This window comes from Alligator mississippiensis, chromosome 4, assembly GCF_030867095.1.
Source record: "Alligator mississippiensis isolate rAllMis1 chromosome 4, rAllMis1, whole genome shotgun sequence".
Taxonomy (NCBI): Eukaryota; Metazoa; Chordata; order Crocodylia; family Alligatoridae; genus Alligator; species Alligator mississippiensis.
Window position 1 is genome coordinate 96784411 of NC_081827.1, and position 15936 is coordinate 96800346.

The 15936-nt window shown below is 46.0% G+C and overlaps 1 protein-coding gene across 4 annotated transcripts; it reads left to right on the forward strand.

The window, feature by feature from the left end:
* Positions 1–946: 946 nt before the first annotated feature.
* CENPM (centromere protein M) lies at positions 947–15497 on the forward strand. Of its 4 annotated transcripts, none has more exons than XM_059726355.1 (6): positions 947–1033; positions 3294–3373; positions 7302–7400; positions 8700–8779; positions 9248–9339; positions 10440–15497. In XM_059726355.1, exons 1-6 carry the CDS (start codon positions 962–964, stop codon positions 10563–10565), a joined length of 549 nt encoding a protein of 182 aa, XP_059582338.1. In that variant the 5' UTR covers positions 947–961; the 3' UTR covers positions 10566–15497. The 4 variants fall into 4 exon arrangements, with proteins under 4 accessions (XP_059582338.1, XP_059582339.1, XP_014462233.1 ...); XM_006259897.4 differs by lacking the exon at positions 947–1033 and adding an exon at positions 2227–2394; XM_059726356.1 differs by lacking the exon at positions 7302–7400.
* Positions 15498–15936: the final 439 nt, after the last annotated feature.

Consider the following 15936-nt stretch of genomic DNA (forward strand, 5'->3'; position numbering starts at 1 on the left):
GCAGTTTTATCAGGTGGTAAGCATGTACTCACAGAAGGACAGCAGAAAGGGAAATAAGGAGTTAATACATATGTAAAAGGAAGATATAAAGATCCAGCTTAACAAAGGATTGCTGAAGCTAGACTATGAAGTGACTATAGAACATCAGAACTGAAAGAGTGGAGGTAGAACAGTCCTCTGAATGGCAATGTTTCTGGTGTTGGCTGATAAATATCAGGTTGACCTAATCTGCTATGGTTGAGTTTTTTCTCTGCCCAACACAGCTAATTCCTGGTGTCAAGGTGTTTCCACCTCAAGCGCTGACCATTAAGAATTAACCACTACCATCTGTAGTCCAAGAGGAACATAATGAAGCCTTTCTTGGCAGTACAGAACAGACACTGAGGGGCATTCAAACAGTAGATCAATGTTCATAATAGTAACTTTGTTGTACCAATCAGAACTCATAAGCTGTACAGAAACAGATTCCTCCAACTATCACAGCCCTGGTCTTCTTTTTGTCCTATGGTGATTAGAAGAATCTGCCCAAATTCACAAATTCTGGTTGATGTTATGAACTTGTTTCTGTGAAAAGTTGCTGCTTTATGGAATATTTTTCTTTCTGTGTGTACTCATTTTTACTGACTGCCTGTCTTGCATTCACACCAGCCCAGCCTCTGGCTTCTTTACTAATCATTGCATCCAGGAAAAGCACACACCAACTGCAGGTGCTTCCTCAGCCTGATAAAGGGTATTTAAACCCAAAAGCTTGCTAAGAAAATTTTTTCCAACTATTTGAGTTGGTCTAATAAAAGATATCAGATTTACCCAAAGAACCTTGTCTGCCTCGCTTTTACTGGTGCATGTATGCATCAAACTAAGGACAATGACAAGTAGTTAACCTAATGACTGTATTCTGATTGAAAAATTAGTTTGTCGATAGGATAGGAAACCTAGAAGGAGTTGTACCTCCCCATAGGAAATGGATCTGGAACGGCATAAAACGACTGAAAGCAGAACGAAGCTAGGTGTTGAAAAAGGCTGCATAAATCAGGTAAGGCTACTGGGGGTTTAGGGCAGAAAGGGGAAGATACAGAAAGGTTTTTGTTTTATGGATGTCTGCCCTAACTATAGGATCAGTTAAGGTTAGAGAAGTTTGAACTGAGCTGAGCTGGAAAGGCTGTGATTCAGACAAGGTACACTATGATCTTCAGAAGGAGGATCCTAGAGGACCCTTAATGATCCTGGCCCCAGTCCAAAGATTGCTGCAAAGTAGTGAGGAAGAGGAGGTAGGAAGATGCATGGATAGCATGCTGTTTCTTTGTGGCTGTGTATTCCTACTGCTACTGGTAGGGTCCTTGCCACACGTTATATTTAGGGCACTTTAGCTGCATTTAAAATGGTAGGATCTGAGCATTCAAGCAGTAAAACATGTGCTAAGTGCCATTGTAGTATAGCAGTTAGGAGAGAGGAAACTCAGGTGCAGTGCTAAGGCTGGGACTGTTTATCGTCCCAGTACCAAACCACAATCAGTTCAAGACTCCCTCGCAGTGGAGAGGCTGGGACTGACAACCGTGCCAGCTGATGCAGGACAGCTAAAAGCACCGGTAATGGAGCAATGCACCAGCGCCTATCCTCGGCGCGTTGCAGCACGTGATACCCGCGCATGCGCAGGGGACAAGCACCTCAGCGACAGGCTGCAGCTGCCGCTTCCTGCCCCACCCAGGCCCGGGACCAACTGGTCAACCTCCTCCTGGCTCTGGCCAAGCTCGTGATCTGGCTATCCAGGAAGGAGGCTCTGGCCGGGAAGGCTCCTGGTCACCTCGGGGCGTTTTTCTTCGGTGTCCTTCGTGCCCGTCTCCGAGCAGAGCACCACTGGGCAGTAGCCGCCGGCAAGCTAAAGCAGTTTGTGGGCCGGTGGGCGCTGTCTGGGGTGCTCTGCTCACTGTCCCCCGGCGGAGCACTCGTTTTGAACCTTTGACCCCCCCACGTGCACACCTTGTTTTTCTTTGAGTTGTCCCCCGTAATGTTTATTTAAAGGTCGGGAGCCCAGCCGCCCAATAACAGCGGCGGCCCCCGAAGAATTTTTTTTCATCTGCGAGAGTCATCTGTCCGGCCATAAGCCGGACGCCGGTACAACCATCGGCCACCCGACCGATCCCATTGGTTGAACTGAGACTTTCAATAGTTCCCTTCTATCGTAACGCTCACACGCAATCCCGAACGCCCGCGGACGGCACGCATGCGCATTGGCCCGCAGCGCTTCCGCTTCCCGACGTAGGCCCCGGCCTCACGCAAGCTGCGTGCCGATGACGTTGTATGCAGCGACAGCGGCGATTTGAATCGTAGCGCGCGAGGATGTCGGTGGTGCGGCCTTTCGACAAGCTGCCGGTGCTCAACTCCGCCGCCATCCTGGTGAGCCCGGAGCGGCAAGCCGCGCCCGCCCGCCTTGCGGGGCTTGAACCCCGGCCCCGGCCGAGCGCGGACGGCCGTTGGGGCCTGTCCCGGCTCCCCGTTGGTGTCTTTCGTTCAATAGGCCAGCTCGAGGCCGAGATGATCGTGCCTTAAGGGGCAAGGTTCGGGGGCTGCCCCTTCCTGTCCGCTGTGCTCTGTTGCCCATGCCCTCATGCTTCTTGCCTTGGTCCCTCAGCTCTGCCTGGGGCTCCCGCCAGGGCCAGGTGCAGGACACTGGTTTATGGCTGCCCTCGGGGGTGGATTAAGGTTAATCAGGGCACTGGGCAAACAAAATTGGAGGCCCCCCAAGAGGCAAGGGCAGGTGTCCTTTGCACCTGCAGGGGACTGCAGCTGGGCCTCCTTGGCGCAGCTGGGACAAACTGGGGGCGCAAGCACTGCTGAGGTGGAGGCAGCCCCAGCCCAGCTCCTCTGCCCAGTGGGTATCATGCAGCCAGGTCTGTGGTCTCCCAGCACCAAAGGATGGGCCAGGGCTGGCATGGGGTGTGAGGCGTGAGCTCCGCCCCTGGCTGCCCACCTGACCTGCTGCTAGCCTGGGCAGGGTGGGATGGGGATATCCCATCCTGTCACGATGGCACTGGTACTGGTGGCTACCCGCAGATGGCAGGGAGCAGGAGTGGGGCCACCTGGCAGCAGACGGCCTGGGGAAGCCACTGTCACTGGCAGGGAGCCCTGTGTCTGGCCCTGGCCAAACCAAAAAGGAGGAAGCATGCACTGCTCACTCCAGATACCCATGGCCAGGATTCCTGCGTGCTGCCCCTGGCGCCCCAGGCCTGTGCATTTTTTTTGGCTGCCCTTCATCTTCAGGTAGAGATGCTAATGCCTTTTTTCTTGCTGAGCAGTTGGTGGGCACCGATGAAGATCTCCAGAGGCAGCTAGCACAGACTATTCTTAAGGAGAAAAAAGACTTCAAGATCAGCATGTGAGTGATGAAGCAAGGAGAGGAGAAGAAAAACCCTTCCTGGTTCTGCCTTCTCCAGACTTCTCGGAGTTCCCCTCTGCTTTCAGAACCCCCCCAACATCCTCTCTGGTCCCAGAATCCCACCTTGTCAGGGTTTCTCTGCATCCCCTCTGCTCCCAGAGCCCCACATCTCGAGGTCTGCTCAGTTAGCTCTATGCAGGTTGTATAGAGCCTGGGCCTGCTTTGTGTGGGTGACAAAGTTAATGTGGAGGTGCTGTGGGAAGCACTGTGGCTCATGCTTCTTAAATGCAGACTTTTGTGAGCTAGTAGTAACAGTGAGAGCCAGCAAAGCCCAGCTGAGTTCATTGCTTTTTCAGAGTGTCCAGAGCAGGTTCTATCCTGCTGTGTCTGTGTGACTGATACTGACAGGTAGAACAAGACACACACAGCTTTTTCTGTAGGCAACAAAAGTTCAGGCTAGGGAGCAGGTTTGGGAGGGGGATCTTGACCCCATTCTTTTGAGTAATATGAGCGCTTGACAGTCTTCCATGTGTAGTATGAGCATTTGACTGTCACTGTCTGGTGTAGTATATTCATATTAATTAATTTCCACCTTCGTGTGGGGGGAAAAAACACTATAAGGACTCATAAATTAATGGTAGGGAGTTGAAGGCAAGTGTAGCTGCCTGAAACCGATTTATTTCAGGTTTCTTTGTAAGATGTCAGCTGACTCTTGTACTTGTTTGGCAAAAGCTTCTAGCATAGTGTCTGGGCATGCATATTGCTTGCCTTCTTCAGGTCACTGAGCAGCATTTGGAATTGTAATTCCAGCTGACTCTATCTTGGCAATCTGATTGCTTAGCTTGTTGCTAATGTGATGACCTTGTCAATTGTCTCCAAGAGTGAGTGGAACTTGGATCGCAAAGTACATGTTGTTCTGTTCCTGGAGTCCTAGAACTTGAATGTCTCTCCACCATCATAGCTAAGCCATGGAACACTTTCAATTCTTAAACATGGTGAAAGGCACCAGATCGTTTCCCTGGACTTGTCAGTAAATCTCACTTGTTTCAGCCACTTTTACAAATGAGATTACAAAGGAAAGTGTTTCAAATTAATTTTATAACGTGCCTTTAACTTTTAAATTCTGACATCTCAGAATAACTTCTACAGTCCCTTTTCCCCACCCTAAATCTGGCCGAAAATTCTCCTCTAGCTATACATTGTTTCATCCGCTTAAGGGAGAAAGATCCCTTTGACCATTTGGGGGATGGATGTCCATAGATCTCAGTGGCTCCACACATCTCTGTCTCTTTCTAGAGAAACATACATCTTTGCATAATACGCCTTGGAACTACAGGGCTGGAAGGGGTCTTGAGCACAGTTCTCTTGCTCTGGTGTAGGATCAGGTTTATATAAGTAAATGATAATATCTTAGGTTAGAAAGTAGTTCCTATATTCATATTTTATAGGGTAGTCCTAAGTAGGACTATCCCTGGAAACGTGGAGAATTTCTCATGTTTGCAGGGATTATTTTCTTTGTAGTCTTAGAGGAAATTTTAGGGGGTTTGTTGGATCATGTATGCTGCAGAAACAGAAATTATTTTACATGCTGACACACTCTGGCCTACAGAAGTTCTAATTATAGCTTGTCTAGTGCTTCCATTTTCCTTCAGTGAAACAGGAATTGAGAAGATGGTGTTTTCATTTTACATGTTAGTACTGTAGCGCTCACATCATCATTGACACTGATCCTACACACAACAGCCTCTGCCCAAAAGAGGTTATACAAAAATAATCTGCATTTGAAGTGTGTTTGTTATTAAAATAAACAAGGAGGTAATCCTCTCTGTGAAGGAGGCAAGGCACTCTGTAGCTCTGTTTGCCACTTCTATGCAGTCTTTAACGTGGTGCATGCCTTCCTTTCCAGCTCTGTCCAGCAGGGGAGGGACCATGTTTGCAGCATTGCTGGTGCTGCTGCTGTTTCTTTTGTTTGCTCATTCCCAGTGCCATATGTGCCGAATTCACAGTGTCACTTGTAAACTTTCCTGAGTCTCCCAAGCTGTTGGGTACTTGCTCAGTCCTTCAGGATGCCTAGGAATTAGGAGATTCCTCCTTGCCTTCCTGAGCCATCCCAAAGTGCCTGTCAAGCTGCAGTTCCCCCAGGGGAATTCTTTACACACCTACATTAGTTATTGAGGTTGTCCTGACAGTATCTGTCGCTGTCACTGAAAGCTGCCAAGCCAAGATCCTATCTATTTGCAATGCCCAGCTGCTGACCATGGGTGATCTCCAAGAGATGTTGGTTGCACATGGTTGGGATTTCAGGCATTCCCTTCATTTCTCCAACTACCTGTAATTGGGAGATCTTGTGAATGAATTTGAGCCTTGGCCGAAGTTCACAGACCTGGGTTTGGACAGGAAGGCCCATTTATCTGTGTACTTCCTGTGTATGGCCAGATGTCAACAGTCTTAGATCCTCATGTAGGACAGAAAGAGTCATACCCTTCAGCTTTTAGCCTCTGCTGCTTTGTCTTTGCAAAGCCGCCTTTTTTTTTTTCTTTGCAAGTTCTTGGCTAACTCCAGCAGCCAAATGCTTTTGATCCCTTGCAAACCCTGTAGAGTTCATTCAGTGAGGGCTTCCTTGTGGATGGTGTCCAGTAACTAGGAACCCCTTAATCCTTCTGATTTCTGCTTCACCTTACTTCTGATGTAGTTTAGATGCTAGTGCTCTTGGTTTGATGCAGCATCTGTCTGCCTATACAGTATGATTCCACCTGGAGAGATGGAAGACACTACAGTTTATGTAGTGAAACAGTAGTTACTGTTTTTTGTGGTTTGTTTTTGATTGTTTTCCTTCTTTCTTGGATCACATGTTACTGAAGTAGGCTGTTGTGGAATGTGGAATGCTGTTTACTGACATCTGCGGTGCTGCTTTTGAGTAGGACAAGGAAATTCTGCAGTCAGCTGTCTTTCTGGGGGGAATTCTAGGTCACTGTAATGTATTGACTAGATATTGCCATTTCCCTAGGAAATCAGTAATAATGGATGTATTATGGCACATTTAGTGATGGTTTGGTCATGATTTGTTCCATCTGTATTCTACATATTGGTGAAAAATGGCTCTTTCACACTTTCCCCTACTCTCCCGCAGCAGCTTGAGAGACTTCATGGGAAGACATGCTACATTGACTTTGTTTACAGTGGGAACATTACTGAAACTGCAGAAGGGAATTACATAATGATGGTAATAATGGAAGTTGTGACAAACTCAATCCTGGTCTCTTGACTACTGTCTGCTAAACTTATAACCACTGAGGCAGTAGGAGAAAAGGAGATACTGACTTTAATGCAACAGTATGAACTTCATCTAAGCTACAGAATCCTGGCTAGTGAAGCTGCATTGGTGGTGAATATCTGATTCATAGCTTAGATCTGACAACATGCTTTGCACCTGTGTGTTCAGAGCATAAAGTGAATTTCCCTACTGGGTATATGTGACTGATCTATCCAGGATTGGAGTGAATGTGGTGGGATCCTCTTAATGGACATACATGGGCAAAAAAAGAAATATGGCCAAGAAAGCTTTAGATTTGATTATTGGAGGTTTGATTGGACTGAGAATTGCTTTAATAATTAGAATGGGGACAGCCAAAATCCTTGGAGAGAATTCTTCATGTGAGGTGACTTCCTTAAGCACTTTGCCACTAGCTCTAGTTTATGCCGGTGCATATCAATTATAGCTGTTGGTGGCAGTGAGCAGACTAACATGGGACCCTTATATGTTGCTTCATCAGATAATGTCTCCTTTTAACCTGATTAGGTACCAAAACTCGTAGCAGTGAATATGTTCCCTGGTAGCTATCCTAGCCAAGCAGCTACCTGGCAGAGCAGGATCTGCTTTGCCAATCCATAGTCATTGACTAAACATGTAAACCTTTTTGTCTTTCAGCCATCTGGCAACCTCTCTTCCTTTACCTGCTGAGAGAGATCACATTCGGCCCCGGATTGATCTTATTGTGTTTATGATTAACGTACAAAGCAAATACGGGTAAATACAGAAGGGGCAGGAATGGGAGGAGGCAGGGGTTAAGCAAGAAGTGAGTGTAGTTTGGAAATAAAACTGATCCAGCTGCAAAATCTATTGAGTTGGTCAGCAATATAGAGTCATTTGACTTCTGGATTCAAGACTGACTGGGCTAGAACAGTGGTTCTCAATGTTTTAGCCCTGTGGGGCTGTTCCATGGGCTGAGTTGAGCCCCCACCCCTTGTGCTGGGATTGGGCCCCAGGAGCCCAGCACAGAGCTCAGACCTCCCTATGGATCTCCCCCGCTGCCAAATTTATGGATGTGGGCTGGATGACATGGCACTGTGGGCTGGGGCAGGGAGGATTGAGCAGCCCTGTGCTAAAATAACACTGTAGTACAAACAGCTGTCATCTTGGCTCTGCAAGTGGAGGAGATGGATGAACCCGCTGTTCAATGACAAACCTAATTATATCGTGCTCTGTCATGGGGGAGAGCAGAACTTTTCCTGATACCAGGTAGTGCTCAGTGGTGGAAGGGATGCAGGTTGTAATCTGGAAAGGTAGTATACCCAAGATGGGTAGCTTCCTCTGTTAGGTATTGGTAATATGTGGTTAAGCGGGCTTAGGATAGGCAGTCTAATTGGACTTGAGTCAGTAGTTGTGTGTACACCCTTGTTTGATATTTACCAGCTAGGTCTGCTCAATGAGACTCGGGCTCTATCAGTTAGCCCTGAAAACAGAACCTCAAATTGAAATTGCCGTTTAATTCTCTCCGCACCCTTGCTCTTCCCTCTCCACCAGTGCCTCACAGTCTGCGGTTTCCCCTGGTACATGCATTTTGCAAAACAACTCAGTTAGCAAATGTTGGTTTTCCAAACTTGTCACCGGATTCCAGGTTTGAACTTGGCTTTGAAAACAATGAGTTGTTTCAAGCATCCATCAAGAAAGAAAGTATTAAAATATACAAAAGCTGGGAATTTCAGAGGTTGAGTGAGCTAGGCACCCAATTTTCTCCTTGAATCCCAGTGGGAGTTGAGTGCTTAATTCCTGAAAATATCATCCAAGATGTTGGTTGGTTTGGACAATGTTATTTTGTGTGTGCATCTCTTCCTGCCTATTATATGAACACTGTTATCTAAGCAAAAAAGAAAGCTCTTCAGCTGTGCAGATTGCATTTGCCCATCCCCCACTGATGCTCAGTAGGAGATGGATGTCCTTAGGTCTGTCATTTGTGCTTTGGCTTCCTGCTGTGGTAATAAGGGTACTACCATTAGTCTTGCCTCCTGGTCTAACTGGATGATTTGTTGTGCCTTTCTTCAACAGCTTTAAGAATATTGAAGCTTCATTAGCCCATGTTGATGCCAACTTCTTCCTTGGGAAAGTCTGCTTCCTCGTTACAGGTGGTACGTATAACCAAGTACCAACCTTTTTCCCCTTTTGGTCTTGCTCACTCTCTGCATTGGAGCTGGGAAAGCTTCCCTTTAAAACAAGCAAAGCCTACAGCTTGCAGCACAAGCTCTTTTTTAGATGTAGTTGTTTTCTTTTGACTTCTGCTGCTTGGATCATGTCTTGCTGCTTCCTCCCGGATCTTTTTCTCTTTGTATCCCCACCCTTCAGATCTGAATTGCTATATTGATTTGTTTGGTGCTGAAGAGGGATTGTTTGGGGTATTTTTTGAGGGCTTCCTCCCCCTGTGGACCTACCTCACTGGTGGTGTCAACATCATTTTGTTTGTTACTGCCTGAATGAGCTTTGCTGATGAGGACTATGCTGTAAGCTGGCTTTGGATTCTATGAGGAACTGAACATTCCATGGGAGAGCAGCAGTGAGGCTTGAAACATGGTCAAACTCTTCCTGCTTTCCCTCCATAGTTGGTCGGGTGAATCACTGCAGCGTAGACATGAGTGCTGTCCGGAAACTGGGAGATGTGTATTGTAGCCCCCTCATATTCTGCGAGTTGGAGGTATGGATGCTTAATTTTGTAGCTGCAAATGGCTGGGGTGGGGAGAAGGGGAGTTGATCAAAACTTTCTTCTTGAGAGCAGTATTGGTATGCCAGCAACAAATCATGACAAGGGATGTAGCTTAAGCCAAATCTTTGCTAAAAGCTAAGTTCCTTTGTCCATTTTAGAAGGATAGATATTGGAATCAATACATGGTTTGAAACTTGTTTTTGTTTTCATTTGGGCACATGAAGACCCAGTTCCTCCACTAAAGGGTGCGCTAGCTCTAAAGCAGTCTCCCTCCTGAGCTACCATCCCCACCTGTCATGAGATTCCCCTTTGCCCTGCCCATGAAAGATGCTTCTCACCACCCAGACTCCGCGAAGTGAGGCAGTGCTGCTTCCGAAGGGCACTTCCTTCTGCAGGCTGCCACGTCACTTTTTTTTTTTGTTTTGTTACTTGTCCGAGGGACAAAATCTGCAGAATTCAGAACGGCGTTTTCCTTCTGCATGCAGTCGCTCATGAACCTATGATATATCCTTGATTATCCAAACCCTTTTGGAAAGTGTCTCTAAAAACTGTCTGGATAAGTGTGACCACAGCATCTTGTGAGGCACATGATGCATAATAGAATACCATACTCAATATAATGGTTCACATATTATAAACAGTAAAACTTGAGAGAGCGGTTAGTTTGTACAGTTACTGCATTGCTTAAAAGTAGAGATACAGTACAGTGTAAAATAGGTCTTAAAGAGAAATTTATTGTGTAGTACCAACAGTGCCAAGTGAGTTATACGAATGGCAACTTTTGTTTTGGGGTAGGTTCTGAAAATGGGGGAGGCTGTGGTGAATGGAACGCCTCTTGGCCTCTGCTCAGGAGATCAATTTTGACTCTGCCCTCCTGTTGATCAGAGAGAAGTGGGTGGTGTTCTCCACCGTGTCTTCAAACTGTGTAACCCTGCCCTGCCTTCTAGTAGGCTCTGGGCAAACAAATGGCAGGCTTAGGAACTGCTCTGTCCAATTGTTATAGGCCACAGTTAATGTGGGTTCCTGCCCTCAACCCAACAGCGGCAAGCTTGGCTTATTGCTCCCTTTGTTTCCTCCCTTCTCTCTTTCAGTTGGAAGGGATCAGAATCTCCACAGCTCAGCGGCTGCTCCGGATGTTGCAGATCTGTGCTGGCCATGTACCAGGGGTTTCTGCCCTGTTCTTCAGCTCCTTGATGAGAAGCTCCAATGATGAATAGCTTCCCAACATCAGTCCAGTAATGTTCTTCCCCCTTCTGACTCAGTGTTAAGATACTGAAACAGGTACCCTGCTGGGAAGCGTCTTATGTTCTATAACGAGGCCACCTTGCCCAGAGCTGCCCATCTTTCCCCTATGGGAAAGGTTGAGTTCCTGTTCAGTGGCCAGAGTTAGGGAAAGGAGGCCCTTATGCATTGTTATTACTTTTGAATCTCCATTCCCCTTTTTCCAGTTAACACCACTATTTGCTAGTGACCAGGAGCTATGTAACACTCAGAGCTGTGAGGGAGGAGGGCACAATTCATCAGGTCAATGCATATCAGGAGCAGGTAGCTGTACTTCAGAAGCACCGCAGTGAGGAAGAGCAGCATTGCAGTACTAGTGCTCCCCTCCCACCTGGCATCTGACTGACTGCCTCACCACAATTTGGCTTTCTTGACTAGGGTTAAAAATTCACTTCCTCAAACAATGGCCTGAAAGGAAGGAACCAAGTTTAGCAGGAGCCAGACATACAGCAGTTGGCAAAAATAAACCAGCTGCTGATGTGTTGTGAGCAAAGACAAGCTGGCTTTGCCGTTCTAAGGCTTTGACATCTAACTGAAGATGGATTTGAAGGGTTTAAAAGGGACTGTCTGGCAACTTAGCTTGCTTGTTTCCTTTCAAGGAAAAAAGTACTTTCTCTGAGACAGGACCAGCAATCAGTGTTTGGTGGGGAAACTGTACCCTCACTATGCTCCTGAGTGACAAGAATGGCTGGGATGCTACAACTCAAAAGCTCCCGCAGGACTGCATGCATTTCAAGCAGTAGATAAGATGTCTAGAAGGGACTGAGACTTGTCCAGTAGGCTTGGAAAGGGTGCAGCTATTAAAAATGTGTGTAGAAATTTGTCTTTGTCCTGTGAATGAAGACCCATAAAACCCTTTTGATTTCAAGGTCTAATTCAAATTTGTTGACTGTCTCCAACTCTTGTTCACTTCTGCAACTCAAGCCTGTAAAATCTGGAGAGAGATCTTTTATCTGTCCCTCTTCCACAGACCTACCACTTCTTTGCATTCCACCCCTGCACCCCCCAAGGGAGGATGGGGATAGATATGGCTAACCTGGCTGGAAATGTGCTGTATAAAATGCACATGCTGCTTGCAAGTCAGACTCACAGATTTTCACTGTCAGTAATTCTCTAGATCAGACTGGTCTGACTCAAATAGCAGTAATAATGGGGTAATCTCAATGCAAATTAATGCCAGGGATTGGAAGTTTATTTTAATAAAATGTACAATAATTAAAAAAAACGAATCCAACTCATGCTGTTTTCTGATTATGGCTACATGCTGTGAGTATCTTTGCCAGGAGAACTGATTGCTTTTCATGAGTGTGCTGCTGTTCTGATGTAGAGGTAACACAGAGGATTTAGTGCAATTTCAGTTACTTGAAATGGACTGCAGTTTCCACTTTAACCAGGAGATGGTGGCAAGAGCTTGTCAATTTTAGAAAATCCCCTGTACAAATACCCTTGTCAGGCTGAAGTAGCCTTTGCAGTTGGTCTATCCTCCAGGAAGAGCACAGACCAACTGCAGGTGCTTCCTCAGCCTGGCGAAGGGTATTTGTACCCAAAAGCTCGCAAAGAAGCTTTCCCACTATTTTAATTGGTCTGATAAGAAACATTGGATTTACTCAACCTTGTCTGCCTATGTTCTTAAACCAGCATGCTAAAACCTACATCCCTGTGCTAAACTGCTCTCAGTACAAAGCAAAGGCAATGTCCTTACTGAACAGGTCTTAGTTTAGGCTTGACATTATTTGAAATGAATAAAAAGTCAAACTGGGGGGGGGTGTTATGGGGTTTACTTCACATCTGGACTGCTCTAATGTTCCTAACTTTGGAGCCCCAGCTTCTAGTGCTGTAGTTTCCCTATAGCTTGCCTCTAGTCTTTCTTTCTCTCTCTCAGCAGCAAAAAGCAATAGTAGCAATGCAGGCTTAATTAGCTGTGCATTTTGGCAGTGGTCAGAGGTGACTCAAAAAGACTTGGGTCATAATCCATACTCAAGGGCTGCATAAATCCCACCTACAACTGGCTTCTCACTGTGACAGTAGGACTGAGGTGAAGGGAATGGAGAGGACCCCATCAGTCAGCTAGAATAATAAGTGCAACAATTTCAGACTGCATTTTGCTGGAGGCAGAAACCCACTCTAGCTGCAGCCCATGACAGGGAGCTCGAGTGTATCCCTGTCTACAAAAGATTTGAAGCCTATGATGCCTCATTGGGTATGTCCTGCTTTGTGGATCCTGGCTGCAGTAATTCAGGCCCTTCCTGTTATCTAGCAGCATTGTGAGGCCAGAAAGGGGGGAGGAAAAATATTTCCAGTGCTTTAAGTTTTCTGTCTGAACCTAGCCTTCCCTGTGGGTCTCTCAGCACGTACCAGGGCACAGTTCAGAGACTGAAAGGTTTCAATTTGTTCTTGAAGCACAGGTGCAACTTGTGTTGGGGGCAGGGAGGATGAAGGGGGTTGGGGGGTCATAGAAAAATGGTAATTAAGTGTTCTTTTTCCCTTTTCTGGGTCGTGTAAAATGGGTCCTTATTGTGTCCCCTGTGCTCTTGTCTAATCCAGTTCATTTAGAAGTGGTCTGGACAACTGAAGCCACAAAGGAATTTAAAAGCCATTGCGTCCTTGGTGGAGGGAAAATAACATCCCTTAGTGAGACCTTTTAAGGCCTCATAAAATATTTTCAGCATATCTCCCACTTGAACTACTTTGTCCAGTACTTCTGTTTGTATCATCAGATTCAAATCTGCAATTAGATATGCTTTTAATACAATATATCCTCACCTACCACTGCTGTCAAGGAGGAGTAAGGGGGTAAATGCTGCAACTTGTTTGTTCTGTCTCCTTTCAGATACATTTTCTGTTTAGAATAACATCCAATTCCTTTAAGAATAGCTGCAACATTTTTAAACTGCATTTTGCTATAGACCACTAGACCAGGAGGAAGTGGTGGATGAGGCTTTCTTCAAACAGCTAGTGGTAGTTTCCTGATCACAGGCCCTGGTTCTCATGGGGGACGTCAGTCACCCTGACATCTGCTGGGAACGCAATACAGCAGTGCGCAGGCAATCCAGGAAGTTTTTGGAGAATGTTGGGGGCAACTTCCTGGTAGAAGTGCTGGAGCGGTCAACTAGAGGACATGCTCTTCTTGATCTGTTGCTCACAAAACAAGGAAGAATTGGTGGGGAATGTAGTAGTGGATGGCAACTTGGGCGTCAGTGACCATGAGATGATTGAGTTCAGGATCCTGAGGAAAGGAAGGATGGAGAGCAGCAGAGTAAGGACCCTGGGCTTAAGAAAAGCAGACTTTGACTCACTTGGGGAACTCATGGGCAGGATCCCCTGGGAAGCCAGACTGAGGGTGAGAGGAGTCCAGGAGAGCTGGCTGTACTTCAAAGAAACCTTACTGAGAGTGTAGGAACAAACCATCCTGATGTGCAGGAAGGCTATCAAGTATGGCAGAAGACCAGCTTGGCTTAGCAAAGAACTCTTCAGTAAACTAAACCACAAAAAGGAAGCTTATAAGAAGTGGAAACTTGGACAAATAACTAGGGAAGAATATAAGAGCATTGCTCAGACATGCAGGAAGGCCAAAGCACAATTGGAGTTGCAGCTAGCAAGGGATGTGAAGGGTAACTAGAAGGGTTTCTACAAATATGTCAGTAGCAAGAGGAGGATGAGGGAAAGTGTGGGTCCCTTACCTCCCCCATTCAGCAACCTAGTGACAAGATGTAGAAAAGGCTGAAGTGCTCAATTCCCTTTTTGCCTTAGTCTTCACAGGCATAGTTGGCTCCCAGACCACTGCACCGGGGAACACAGTTTGGGGAGAAAGTAAGCAGCCCTCAGTGCTGAAAGAACAGGTTAGAGTCTGCTGCATATGAAAACTGTGAAAGCTTGGATAGTGTCTCTTGCATAAAAATGCAGAGCAGTGGCTGGGGCAAGACTGGATTGTGGTAACAAGACTGCCACAAGAAAATCAAACTCTGCTAATGACTTGCAACCCATTAGGTGTTGAGATAGTGGAGTGCTTGCAGTACCCTACCCATGCCATAATAAAAGTGGTTTAAATTGCTGGCAGAGTTCTGATGCGCTCATCACATATGTGTACCTAAGAAAGCCCTTTAAAGAGAGGCTGAGCCAGTGAAGGGAAGGAAAATGCATATGCATTTCATTTGACCTAGTAGCTAAAGGAAAAAAAAAAGACTAGATATCCATCTCAAAATAAACCTGTAAAAGGAGCACTGACTATAGGGAGAATGGATGCCTGTTTTGAGAAATGTGAGGATGTCACATGCAGAACAATGTCACTCTAAGGTGTTGCACTGAATAGTTCAGACACTTTTTTATGTCTAAAGTTATGAGCTGCTACAAATGTTACCCCAATGATAAATAAATACCCAAAAACAAGTTTGGTGACACCTCTAAGTATCCTGTCTGACGCTCAAGGCCCATCATCTGTGATTAACCTATAATTTCAGAGGCTGCAGAAATGCACAATCTTTACACCTAGATAATTGAGAACAGGAGCCAGGCAATTAACAGTTATGATATGATGATCAACCTTTTCCTCCCTGTTTTGTTTGGACTTTAACTGACCAACCCTCAAGGAAAATGCTTTGAAGAAACTGTATAAAAACTAAGCAGATTTGTCAACAAAGCGTGTGCAGTCCAGACAAGAAGCCATCCTGCCACCCAGCCAACAAGCGAAGGACCCATGCTTTGAGGCTGTACAAGAACTGCTTGCTGCCTGCACTGGGTAGAGATCTCAGTTCAGCTAAGATAATACTAAGGACTAATAGCTTACTTTATATTGGAACAGAGTCTTTTCTGTCATTTAGTTTTTTAACTTGTTGGTAGTTATTAAAGCAACCCTTTCTGCTATTCATCAATAGAGTGTTGTGTCAATTCATAAAGCACTAGGTTAGAAATTTGTTTTTTAAGTGCAAAAGGGACTACATAGAATAGTTGGACATGTACATGTCCATGGGGCCGGATGAGATGCACCTGAGGTTGGTAAAGGAGTTGGCTAATGTGTTTGCAGAGCCATTGGCCATCATCTCTGAAAACTCACAACGATCAGGAGAGGTCCCAGATTATTGGAAAAGGGCAAACATAGTGCCCATATTTAAGAAAGGGAAGAAGGAGGATCCAGGGAACTACAGACCAGTCAGCCTCACCTCAGTCCCTGGAAAAATGGAGCAGATCCTCAAGGAATCCATTTCTAAGCACTTGAAGGAAAAAAAGGTGATTAGGAACAGTCAGCATGGATTCAGCAGGGGCAAGTCATGCCTGACCAACCTGATTGCCTTCTATAAGGAGGTGACTGGC